The 14,134-nt window shown below is 30.9% G+C and overlaps 1 protein-coding gene across 1 annotated transcript; it reads right to left on the bottom strand.

The window, feature by feature from the left end:
• Window positions 1–4,644: 4,644 nt before the first annotated feature.
• LOC148283038 (uncharacterized) lies at window positions 4,645–11,414 on the bottom strand. The gene is made up of 2 exons (XM_088224144.1): window positions 10,683–11,414; window positions 4,645–4,683 (listed from the first exon to the last, which is right to left on the bottom strand). Exons 1-2 carry the CDS (start codon window positions 11,412–11,414, stop codon window positions 4,645–4,647), a joined length of 771 nt encoding a protein of 256 aa, XP_088080270.1.
• Between the last annotated feature and the right edge of the window lie 2,720 nt (window positions 11,415–14,134).

Here is a 14,134-nt window from a genome sequence, read left to right as displayed (position 1 = left end):
CTAATTAATGAAAACATATGAATATTGTTTATTTTACGGAACATTTTCCGAATACCAACTCGCATGGATATTGCTATTGACATCTCATTTGATCATCTTTCTTCCCAAAAACAGTCCGTTTTTTACTAAATGTTGTATTTTTTAATAAATGTACCTCTTTCTAAACATAACTTTATGTATGATTTTTATTTAGAAACTTCGCTGGTCTGTCTTTAAACCGTATTTTTTTTCAATGTTATCAAATCAGTGTCGACTGTTTGTTTCTTTAAAATAATTAGATAATAAATTTTAAAAAATTAATGAAATTTAATTACGCTTAATAATGGAAACACAACAGATAAAAAAAACATTACCCTTTAAAAAGAAAATTCAAAGAAATTTCAATCAAATAATTTTCATATCTCGTTAAGAATAATGAAAATAATAGTAATAATGATAATAATTGATCGCGCCACTTGCTTAAAATGATCTGGTTCGCGGGATGCGTTATCCTTATTTACTTTGCCACGGAACCCTAATACAATGAATTCAATTACCTACCTTGGTCTGGGTTTTGGCATCTTTATTGTCTGGAATTTCTGTCACGACAGTTAGAATTACATCAGATCTTATGGTCAGGAAGAAGGGGCATTTGACGGGATTTAATGGGTTATTGACCGCAAAAATTACTTATTCGCGATCGCAGTGAGAATATCAGAAGCACATGCACACAAGATCAGTTTAGTTGTTATATTGGGGTCGAGACAATAATTAATACATGCCATTAGGCATTGCAACATTTTAACCAGGGCCCAGTATGTAGCAAATAAATTTGAAAGACTCATACTAGTAAATGTGCTATGTATACATGTACACATAGAGTTAATGTGGCGAAACCAATAATGATAATGATTTACTTTGTATTTTTTATTGTTATTTATTATGGCTTACCCGGGCACAGCCTAAAAAGCCTTAAAAAATTCATGAATATGTAAACAAGTGTAATTTTGAACGAATAAATAAATGAAAAAAATATTAAACGCAGAAAAATTCTTCATCAAACTCCATATTCTTTCAAGTGTCCAATTTTTTACCAAATCATGTCAAACCTTCATTACAAATAATAATATCAGTGAATTGTTTCTTAACAATAAAGATAAGAATAGTTTATTAAATAATTCTGTTGTTTACCAATTAAAATTATTGTCCTTCAGTTAACGTTAGAAAAACATTAAAAAAGACACAATAAAAACATCTTTAAATTCGTAAATTACCTAATGATTTTTTTACCATGACTTAAATACAGCTACAGGAGTTAAAATCTTACAATATTTCCGCAAAATAAAGGATTTAAAAGAAATAGTTTATCAACATTTGACCTTAAGGCTTATTCAGGAAAAATATTTTTCCCTTAATCAATTTATTTTATGTGTTATTTTAAGTCAAAAGTAATAGAAGTAATCAAAAGTGATTACTTTGATTAAAAGTAATCGAAAGTAAAATAATTTTAAGTCAAAAATGATGGTATTTGAAAGGGATAGTGAGGTTACTGACTGCATAATAAATGTAAACAACGAATGTCTCGAGCAAGTAGAAGAATTTGTTTATCTGGGAAGCATGTTTTCAAAAGATGGAAGAGTAAAAAAAGATGTTGAAAGAAGAGTGAATGTGGGCAACAAAATGAACGGAGCACTAAGCACAGTAATTTCTAATAAAAATATGTCAATCGAAGCTAAACTGGCAGTGCACAACGGAGTTTTAGTCCCAACACTTATGTATGGAAGTGAAACATGGAACTGGCAGAGGAAGGATGAAAGCCGAGTGAACGCGGTTGAAATGCGATCTCTTAGACGAATGTGTGGGAAATCAATGTATGACAGGGTTACGAATGATGAAATCAGGCGAGAGTGTAAATCTGAGTCCAGCATAATTGATAAGATTAAGAGAGGGTCTCTGAGATGGTTTGGTCACAAAGAACGAATGGACAACGAAAGAATGGTAAAACAAGTATATATGGCGAAAATGAACGGCAACGTGAGACGAGGACGACCAAGGAAGACGTGGCATGATTAGATAAACCAAAATCTTAAGTCTGGTCATGTCAAAAGCAGACAGAACCGAAGGGCATGTATGACAAGATGTATGAATGTGGAAGAAGCTATGAATGTATGCCAGGACAGACGTGTGTGGCTGTCCATTCTCTCTGCCTACCCCTACAGAGAAATGGCGTGATGGTAGTAGTAGTTATTTGTTTTTATTAACAAGGGACCAAATAGCAGTGAAATATTCAAGATGGAAGCGTACGTATGTTGTGTACAGTATAATAAATTATAAATTCATTAAGGGTTTAAAAGATTTACACAGCCGCATAATAAATCCATAAAGAAATTTAATTTTGAGTCCATAAGAAATACTGAGTTGCGTATTTTGTCTGGATCGCTGACTCATTTTCTTTGTAGTTTCATTTAATTTAATTTTTATTTCGGGAGCGGACATGGAATGATAATGATGATGTGAATAATTCTGTGAATTTCAATGAAATACATGCTTTTTTCAATCCTACATAAATGCTGTACCCATATTTAGTGGATAACCCTCGTGCATAGAATTAGGAATAATCCAGAAGAAGCGTAGAATCATATTTGAATACATTAGACTGTGTCCAAGAATTCCCCTACTTTCGCTGGGCGCATTCGCCGCGTAATATTGCCAGATGGGAAAAAATATAATCATAACACAAATGTAAGGTAAAAAAGAGCAATTTGTTGATTTCCCTATAAATTTATTGTGCACGCGGAAAAATTGATTGACACAACAGAGTAGATAAGGGTCATTTAATCAGACTATTTGAATTAATGAACTATACACTGAAAATATAAAACAAATTTTATTTTACATAAAACGGATATTTTTAAATCATGTTAAATAATTTAAAGATACTGACGGTAAAATGTCTACCACGGCGTTGTTTAATCCGATGTTCAATTTTCACTAGATGGTCAAAGTAGGGTAAAAAAAATACTACCCTGGCAACACTAACAAAAAGTCCGTTTTGTTTTCTTCGACAATCTGACAGGTGGAAAAATAATTTAATTTTTAAATGTGTAAGATATTTTGTAACATTCAAAAATATCGATTTGAAGTTTGTTTTCATTACAGTGCCAGTGCAGTGGTTCGATTATACATCTGGTTTTGTTATAATTCTGCTCAATTATCTCTTCGCCTAACCTTTAAGTATTTTTTTAAATCTTCGGGATAACGAAGCCCATTCCATCTTTCATTATCAATTTTATTTTATTTTATTATTTCTAAGTGCCCTCGGCAATTGCTTTTTATTTTTATTTGTAGCAATGTCATTGCATATGAAATGTCAACCGTAGTTTAAAATGTACTTAGTGATAGTGGTATGTTCATTTTCATCTTATTTTGCTTTTTTTTTAAAAGTTCAATTTATGTAATTTACTAAAATTAACCAGTGAATACACTTCTATAAAAAAAAATACATCTGCCCACGGCTTTTTAAAACTTTCTCTTGGGTACCTCTAATATCGATGTTTATGCACTACCTACTTCAAAATGTGGTGTTTTGCAAATTTATAATTTAGAAAATAAATGGAGGATAATAAACTTTCTAGAAACAGTATAAAAGATCTCACTGTGATCGTTCTTTACCTGCACATGACACGCTTATTTAGAGTTTTTGTTCTGATCACTTAAACCTTACATTAAGTCAACTTTTCATTCGTTTCATATGTAAATGTTTGAGAGCCAAAAAACACAGTACGAGCGCACGAAAAGTTATTGTCCCAACTCAACACGAGACTTTTGGTCCAATGGAGTTGTGACTTTTATATATAAAAATGTGTAATAAACTGTAAGTAAATCAATAAATAAATAGTTGCTTGCCGGAATATCAAAATAATCATCCACACATACAAAACATGAATGTCAGCGAATATTGAATTAAATAAATCACCGAAATTAACTAAAAAAAAAAAGACGTATGGCGCACTCTGGATTTCAATCATTTTCACGATAAATTACTGCAGTCATAGTCCAATAAAATCCTATTTGACATTACGCTTATTGACGCATTCTGGATTAAAATTATTCTGTCGTTCTGAGTGCATTTACAAATTTCCTCTAAAATCGGATTTGATGCGTCACATGCTCACGCACTCTGGATTAAAATGATTTTTCGTTTGTAGGTACTGAATGTCTCGAAAATCTTTTTTAACAATACACAAACAAACGCATTTGAGATTGAAATGAAACGAATGCAATATTCCGAAATAAAAATCACGGCCAACCGAGGTTTGCATCTATACAAACACGTCTGCGAAAATCGGGTGCATTATTAACCTTTTAGTGTAGACGAGTAGCTTCACAGGCTACTCAACGTTTTCAGTTTCTTGGTTTTACATACTTCCATCCCCTTCCCGTGACTGAACGACTCAGTAGCTTCAGTTTTAGTAGCGAGATGACCATTGGAGTAGGAGGTTGCGAAGTTCGATCCATCATACGTGAATAATGCGCATCTAAAAATTGGCCGTAGTCTGTCAGGCTTTACGTGCATTGTTACCGAATAAAATATTTTTACAATGTGGTTATATTTTTTTTAGATTTTTTAGTGAGAAATGACAGAAAACAGCAAATCGTGGTGTTTTAATAGAAAACGACAATCTCAAAGTTCACTTGAGCAACCTGCAAGAAAAATATATTAATACACGTCATTTGGATTTACGAAAGAAAAAACATTATATTTCTACGTGCTACAGAAAATAGAGCTGTGATACTCGTATTTTCCGTGTACCATAATCATCAAGAAGATAGAGATATTATAAAACCCGAAATTATTATATATTACAATTCTACAAAAGGCGGTGTTGATGAAGCTGACAAGAAATGTTCGATTTACTCGAGTAGCCGCCGAACAAGGAGATGGACTATGGTTTTATTATATCGCATCCTAGACTCCAGTGGCATGAATGCGTATATTATTTTTAATATTTACCAGTCAAAAGATGTTGACAGAGGAGATTTTCTCAAAATTTTAGTTCGTTTGCTCGTAGTACCTCATATGCAAAGACGTGTGATTACACGTTTTGCCGAGAGAGCTCCGGTCGACAATGACTCGGGTTTTAGGTAACGATATGGTAACAGTAGATGTCCAGTAAGAACCAATTTAGTCAAATAACTAGATGATTATGCAGAAAACAAAAAAAAATTGAATGACTACCTGTGTTTATATTGGGTGCAGCGTGCAGCAACCCTGGATGCCTTCAATGTTCTCTTATTTTATGCAATGACTGCCAATAATTTACACGCTAAAAGTCTGTTGTCAGAATTTTAGTTTTTTGTTACCAGAAGTGGATTAAAGTTTTTTTTGATACCTCATATATTATGATTTCAGATTAAAAAGTTGATTTTGTTTTATATTTATTTTTAAATCTTTAATTACTGAAAATGCAACTCACGTCAAAATAGCCTAAAAAGTGCCATATTTTATTTATTTATCTCACTTTTATTTTATTAACATAAACGGCATCAATCTGCTTTTTACAAAAAATTATAATACTTACATAAAATTAAAATTAAAAATTCATTAAAATGATACAAGATTTATATTTAAAAAATTAACCTTAAAACTATACAGCATATTCAGTAGAAAGTTTACATAATTCAAGAATAAATGTAAAAAACAAGATTAAATAATAAAACATTCTGCAGTAATACAACAAGAAAATCATAAGTACTGTTTCGTACAAGTGGGCAAAGTGAACAAAAAAGTGTAAATATATATATACATATATATATTAATTAATGAATGAATAAATAAATATAATTACCATTCACCATCTTTGAAAAAGTTCAAATGGTTTGTTCCATTGGAACAATACTCTACACTAAATATATTTTTTATTTCAAAACGTTTTTTTTTCATAAAATAGATCCATATATTGATATGTATTTATTTTGGAAACGATAAGAAATCATTTTCGCAAAAAAAAATGCAAATATAGGAGCCTGTGAGGCTACACGTCCATAGTAGTGTTAAAAAAAATGACGTCCATACTTAAAGGTTAACTACTTTTCGCAGATTACCCAGACCAGTAATTGAATAATGCCCCCGTGGAAGGGTTTGGGTGATTTGGTTTTTTTAAAAGCAATTTTTAAAAAAACTTTTAGGCAAAGCTCTATTAAGCCAATTTCAATGTTTTTTTTAATAAATAAAACAATGTATATTTCTCAAAATTAAATTATTTTCAGTCTTACCTCGTTGCTTTACTTTATTTACTATTTTACTTTTAAATAAAACGTGGGCACAAACCAGTTTTTTTTATTATATATTTTTTTAAATTTCCATTTGAATAAAAATTGTTTTCAGTCATAAGCTATATATTTTAAAAATTATATACCTAATAAAGTTGTGGCGAATTGCATGCAAATAAATATTATTATTATTAATAATTTAATTATTTACAATTCTGCCTATGTTTGAACAACCAAATTTCTTAAACTCTTCCATCTGTTGACTTTTATGAAGTAAAAAAGCTGAAACGTTTATTTTGTGGGTAAGATTTATCCGGCTGAACCATTTTACCTACTAGCTAACGCTTGAAAATATATTTTTAATTTTTATACTTCTTGTATTAGTTAGTATAATTAACAACGTTTTGAGCATGTCCAAATGCTTGTAGACAGAATGGTGAATGTTACCCATTGTTTAAAGTAGCCACTTAAACCAGCCAGTAACAGGTCATAAGCCTTGTTAATGCCTATACTCAGACTTCCATGTGTCTCTTTCTTTCTCAAAAATGTTTTCCCTCTCTGTTGCAACCTATGTAAAAATATTTTTTTAAATTTATTTTGTTGTTTTTTTTATAACATACATAAGAGGTAAAACCGAGTATTAAAAAAATAAATGATAATTACATTGCAATGAAATACATATTTACAGTAAAAATAGTAAACGAAAAATCCCACAAAGGCATGGCCTGTTCGTGGGTATACAAAAAATGATTTTTTTAAATCGTTAAAATCTATTTTACGTATATACTTTGTTTTGGTATCAGTACCAAAGTATAATTGTACATATTTTCAGTCTCTATTCCAAGAAGTATAATTTACCGGTCCAAAAGTATTTATATTTTGGTTATATAAATCTTTGAAGAAAACCCCTTTTCTTTCTTAAAAATTTTAATTATGCTGTTTTAAAAAATCAATTTTATAAAATTTCTGAAACCTATTAATTCCTTACTTTTTATAAGAACATCCTTAAAGTTTTTTTTTTAAACATTGTATTATCGTCAGGAAAAATTACAATTGAATTTCATCAAAAATTGACACTAAATAACAAAATTCGAATTATATTGATGTTTGTTTTTAACAAAAACCTCATGAATAAATGCCTGGTCATCCCTCATCTCTTTCAGGGACGTCTTTAGTTCTTTATGGTATAGATGGTTCTGAGTTGCCTAGATTCTTTGCGTATATTATTCACTTTCACTCGTACAATAGCTATAAATTTCGTCACAACGCTGAATTATGATGATAATATTATACAATACTTAAAAGAATTGAAATAGTTCATATCGACCATAAATTTTTGTCATAACATTTAATTGACAACGTAGTTTTTTCTTAATTATTTCATTAAAAAATCCATTGAATTTTTAGAAAATAAACATTTTTTTAAACATAAAAAAAAGCTTCTAGAATCGCAACGATTGCCCACATCTATTTATTGATTGTTCAGCTTAAAGGCAATTTACAACTTTAGCGTTTCCGCAAAAAAAAATTTTAAAACAAACTTTCAAATAAAATACTTTTTTATTTATTTAAAAAAATAAAAACAACAGAAATATATGTTTTGAAAAAAAACAATAAAAGAGAGTTGTATAATTTTGATAAATTTCTTCAACAGACGCTGTTTTGCCTTTCTTTTCATCATCTTCCATGTCATCAATTTGAATTGAATCATCCGATCTGTTACGTTGAAATACACATGACAATAAATTAATTATGTTTTCATCTTTTCTAGAATGTGTTTCTTTGGAAGCTGGGGAACGCAATTTCAATGGAAATTCTTCTTGCATATACTACAATTTAACATCGTTTTTTCATCCCTCTTAAATAGATATTGCAAGTTATATTATTGTAGTAGTTTAAAACATTTGTATGAATATCTGCTTTTTTGTTTGAGTAATCTGGTGACATTTTTTAACTATCTGTAGTTTTTATTTTCCCCAAACGATTATATTTTGTAATTGGATTCTGACATGAAATTATCGTTTTGATGTAGCTTTTTTCCTACAACACTCATAGTCGTTTCAACGATTCTCAAATTATCGCCTGTTACGATTATGTCATTGATATTTTCTGCATCAATAGTGGGCAATCATTGAAATTAAAACATTAGATGTCATATAGTTACTGCCCACCATATTAAAGTAAAGTATTTATTTGTTTGAAACTAACCGACGCACCCCCTGTTACTGTTCATTTCCAGTAAAAACATACATATATGTATATTACAAAAAAAACGTGGTTACTAAACGTAGTTATGAAACGAGTAAAAAAAAACGATCAAAGTGATAGCAGGCAGTTATTATAAAGTGGGTAATCATTACCCATTTTATCATTTTATTATTAAACATGCACTATCCTGGATTCAAACTAAAGATATGATCTTTTTGTCTATGATTTATTTTGTTGCCCTTTAATAATAAGGAATATTTGTTTTTTTTTATTTTTTTTTATTTCCTTTTTTAATTACTATAAAAAAAACATATTGTCTTTAACAGAATATTTTATTTTTTCTTATGTTACTCAAAAATATTGTAACCGTCCATTGTTTATTATAGGAGCAAAAATTAATTACTATTTTCTTGAAACCCACGAACAGGCCATGCCTTTGTGGGAATTTTTTGTTTACTATTTTTCTATTAATATGAATTTAATTGCTATGTTATTATGCTTTATTTTTTTACTTTGTTTTATTATTTTGTTAATTGTAAAAAAACAAAAATATTTTTTTTTTTTTTAAATTTAAAAAAATTATAGCGTGCTACAAAATAACTAAAGTATTAGTAACTAAAGTAAATAGTAAAGTATAAAGTATTTTACAATTCGTATTTTAAAAATAATAAGTTTTGAGATTCATGTTTTGATTAAATATGAAATAAGAGTCAGGTTTTTAAAATTATTTTAATACAATTAAAATATTCCTCTGCTGATCACAGATTGTTATGATATCGGCGGTGGTCAGTGTCACACCTGGATTAATATTTGACATGAAAAACCTTGTTGATCATTTGATAATATGAATTACGTGTAAATATTATGTTATGTACATGTTGAGTTTTACGTTCCAGACCGATGTTTTTTAAATACCTATTTAGTGAAACACAATTAATGATTTATTGATGGTTTTTTTATTATTCGAAAAAAATATTTAAATGCGTGGTGGTCACTTGACTATCACGCGGCCACCTCGCCAGAAAGCAAATGTTAGTTCTTAGAAGCATTTTTTTATTTCTTTCTGGATGTTCTTCTTAAGCGTCAGGATTTTAGGAGGTTTACTGGTTAACACCTTTTCGTTAAAATATCCCCATCGGAAAAAAACGGTGGTGGTCAAATCAGGGATCATAGGGACTAGTTGATATCACCATTGCTTTACGTTATTCGTCCGGAAAATGTTTATGGGAAAATTTGCATCTTAGTATGAGCTGTGTGTGACGTGGCGTCAACCTGTCAAAACCTCATATGCTGTAGACCCAATCAATTTAATTTGGGTGCAATAAAGTTTTCCATCGTGCCGTGACAGCCATCACCAGCTACTGTTGGAGCATTGTCTCAAGCATCTTCAATGTGCACGGGATCGAATAAATCTGCCCGAAAGTCCACAGCACTCTGCCTCACCGCATTTATACTTGCTGGCGTATGTTAGCTAAGTTGTCGCTCGACTTCTACCGGTGAATAAAAAACTATTCATAATGAATAAAGGTATAATACCTTAAATAATTTACTTCCTTGGCATATTATTAACATCGAAAAATCCAGGCAATTTTCTTACAGTATGCACAATTGAACGATTATCGATATAAAATGTTTTTTTTTATAATTTCAACACGTTGTTGTGGTGTTAAATGCTCCATAATAAATTTTCATCAACCAGTCTCCACAACTTTAAAATATGAACCGATAAATGAAAATCAAACCAAAATAGAGGCCTGACAATGTCAGTCAGGAACATAAGAAGCATCCTTTGTATACATATAAATATTATATATTCGGTTTATTTATTAAACTTTAAAAAAACTCATTTTCTCAATAACTTCGGTAACCCGTGGAATAAGTTGACTTTTATATTTTAAAGCAGCTGTGTCCACAATGGTATTTTTGCGGTAGTTATCACAATCAGATGTAAGTTCTACTACACAGGTTTTTCTAAAATGGTGCATCTTTGCATAGTCTATTTGAATAGTGTATGTATTATCGACAGAGCCGAATACCTCAATAGGGAGATGATTGTGAGCAGTTACAACTTTGCTGGTAAGGAAAAAAGATTTGACAAAATTCATCGATATTGAAAAGTTCTGCGTCCGTAGGACATGACGTAGGGAGTACATGTAAGTGGGAATATCGCGAGTTAATGGTCCGCCATACTTCATGTCGTCAAAAAAGTAAACATTGCGCACATTGTAAGAAGCGGCAGCCTTTCCGGCACTCAGCGCTTCCAGTTGCACTCTTCTCATTAAGTCCATCCAGTTAGTGTCGATGGTCGGCATTATAATCTCGTCGATGTCTAGCATTGTAAGGAAATCGTACGAATACATGTTTCTGTATAGGCAGTCGTTGTACGGTATGAGTTCGTTTAGACGTTTTTCCAATTCCCTGTTATCGAAATAGCGCTTCTGCAAAATGGGTAAATTGGGTTTCCCACCGGGAAGAGTTAAGCGAGTGACGTCTACTTTTCCCAGTTTTACGTAATAATCGATAACTTGTGTTATATTCGGGTGCAGCTGAAACTCGTAGATGAATACTTTTTCAGCCCCAAGAAGGAAAACGAATTCCAGCCACTCGATGAGACGAACAGACATGTCTTCGTGCATATAATTCAATCCCTTAACGCACACTGCGAAGGGTTTCTTTGCCGGAGGTTTTTGAAAGTATACCTTCATGTGGTTAGTGGCCGCGTCACACCGGGACTGCACCAAGGACACGCTGAGGGGATGCGCCGGAGGGTTGAGCTCCCTTCGGGGCACGGGACAAGTCACCAAGTAAGGTTGGAACGTTCCGTCTCTATTTCCTCCCCATTCCTTGTACCAAATCAAGCTGTAGTTGCTGAATTCCACCAAAACTGGCTCATTAGAATCGTCGTACCAATACTGACAATACATCGGAGTGGGTAAGTTCTTGCGGTCGATCATCGTGAGAATTCTCACAGTCGCCCCGTGGGGACTTCTTTCATCGTAGTAAGCCCCGTAAATGTGAATTATTCCGTTGTCGGTGAACAAAGATTGCCAATAATTACTCTCTAAATGTAAATCAACGATTGAAGGGTACGGAGCGCAAGAGGAGTTTTTGTAAAACATATTCCCCCGTTTATATTTATTTTTTTCCCATAATAGTATCGGAACATAGCGTAGTTGTGAGTCAATTTCAATGATCAATTGTTCTTCGGATAATTCGGGCGTACTGTCCACTCGGAGGTCTTTCAGGTTGATCGTGGTTCTTACACTAAATAACTTAGTAACTGAGATTATGCATACGATAATAATTATTGCCGTGCTTAGGAAAATCTTCTTCCACTTTGACCAAAGTGCATTTAAAAGTTGTTTCTGAAACCAAATACATACGAGATATTTAACTACTATATTTAACTAAAATTAGATATTTAACTATATATAACTACTAGCCAAAGTCTAACTTGTTACAAAAATAATAGAATTACTACATATTTTACGTATCGACACTTCCTACGTATAATATCGTAACCCACAAAACTGCATTTTTCAGGAGAAGGATTTAAAGATATTTTTGTCCAGCATAAATTTAAATATAGATCGTATTTTGAACAAAAATGGTATGCAGTTTTTTTAAATAATCATTTTACATATGAACTTACAATTAATTTTTTTTTTTTCGATTTTTATAAAAATGCACATTAGATATTATTCTTAGGAAAAGACGTAAAGTGAAATATTGTATGAGTGACATGCAACATTTTACATAGGAATTATTAAAAAATATATATTTTATGTGTAATACACTATAAAAATTTGTTAAACGCGAACGATGTGTGTAATCGTGAGAAGCACTAACGATGAAATACGTCGTTATTCTCTTTATTATAGCAAAAACAAAATATTACTACAAAAATTAAACAAATACATATGTTATATTTACCTGGTTTGTCTTATCAAGCATTTCGCTATCTTGCATATAACTATGAATTTTAGTTATTAAACGATGAATCTGTTCTTGGAGTTTCAATTGTGCATAATGAAGATAAGGTTTCTAAGGCTAAATTACATTTTTGCAATTAATTTAGCTTTACTCTTTTATTTTTTGCATAAGAGGGATTTGTTGTGGAAAAACTTACAAAAAAATATGTATTGAAAAATTAAAAACAATACACGCGGCGGACGTCCATCTAGTCCGGGATATACAAAACTGATGCTTACGCCACTACCAGTCAACCCTTTTTTTTATCTCACGAACATTACCGCAAGGGTTCATACAATAGTATATTTTCTAAAAAATATGAGATACGACAGTATGCGTCCCAAAAAAAACGTAAATAATTGCAAAATATTTTTCTTTCTTTGTTGTAACTAAATTATATAGACGATTTACATTAAAAACTCAAAATCATCCATTTGTAGTTTACGTCATTATACGTAGGAGGGGTCGAAATACGTATTTACAGTTTTAAATTTAAAAGGTAAGTCGACTCAAATCAGTGTTTGATTTCTAATATTATAAGTTTACTTTATTCCCGTTGTTTTAATGTAACCATCAACGTTCAAATACAATTAATCAATCTTAATTGATGGATTCGTTTAGATGCAACATTAATGGGTATAATCTACTTGTCGTGCCACCATATGTATAGAATATATAAATATTATAAGAGGTCCCGTGGCTAGTGTCGCGGAATCACGGATAATCGGTCCGAGGTTCGACTTCCCCCTCTACCGCAACAGATAGTGAGTTATTTACAATTCGTTGAGAATAGCCCCCGAAATTGAAATATGTTCGTAAATTTTAAGAACGCAACTAATCTTTTTTGTAATAATTTATTTTCAATTATGAACGAATTACTTAATTTTCGGTAGTTGAAATACATTTTCTTTTTGAATTACAAAAAAAGTTAAAAATGAATAATTGAAAACAGCTTACGACATGGATCTTCATTTTGTAATTGAACGACTTCATATGCGTGTTTTCTTTACGTTATCTATACACACAAACAAGTCGTTAACACAATATACCCACTTCATTGGTGTGGAATGTAATCAGCTCAAATATTTTTTTTTTGAATACTTTAATTGAAAAAAAATCTTGACGAAATAAGTATATAATTACAAAATTGTTTGTACATACATAATTAATAATAACGTTTCTACTTCTCCAATAGAGTGAAAACTCCAATATAGGGGGTTTGTTTTACATTTATAAATATATATGTATATTTATTTATATTTATTTCAATATATATACATATATATATATAAATGTATATATATATATATAGTTTATTTACATGTATGTATTATATTTTATTAACATTTCATTCTTACTATCTTAAACAGACTCCTTAAAATTAGATATTCTATTCTAAAAGGTACACAATTTTCTACTGTTCAGTTCAGTTATTTTATTTAACTCTTAAAAGACTGTGATAAATAATCCCTTTGCGCGCGGTGATGTAACATCGTGTTACCACTGGTAAAAGACGGAATAATTTAAAGTTCAAAATTTGAAAAAAAAAAAACATGGAGACACACTGTTTAATAATCCGTTTTCCATTATTTGTGCAAATAAACATATAATTAAGCCCTGTTATAGTAAAATAAATTAATAATCATAAATACGCCGCTCAGATTACGCGCGTGCGTTTCCCATCACTGTTATCAACCGGCTG

This window comes from Micrasema longulum, unplaced genomic scaffold (assembly GCF_059751315.1).
Source record: "Micrasema longulum isolate JH-2025_06_02 unplaced genomic scaffold, ASM5975131v1 h1tg000268l, whole genome shotgun sequence".
In the NCBI taxonomy this organism is placed as follows: Eukaryota; Metazoa; Arthropoda; class Insecta; order Trichoptera; family Brachycentridae; genus Micrasema; species Micrasema longulum.
This window is presented reverse-complemented; position numbering and strand designations above follow the sequence as displayed.

Coding starts and splice junctions, on each gene's coding strand:
- LOC148283038 (XM_088224144.1), bottom strand. CDS start 11,414: ATGATCGACCGCAAGAACTTACCCACTCCGATGTATTGTCAGTATTGG. Junction 4,684..10,682: donor AGGCTGCCGCTTCTTACAAT/GTGCGCAATGTT, acceptor TTTTTCTTGCAG/GTTGCTCAAGTGAACTTTGA.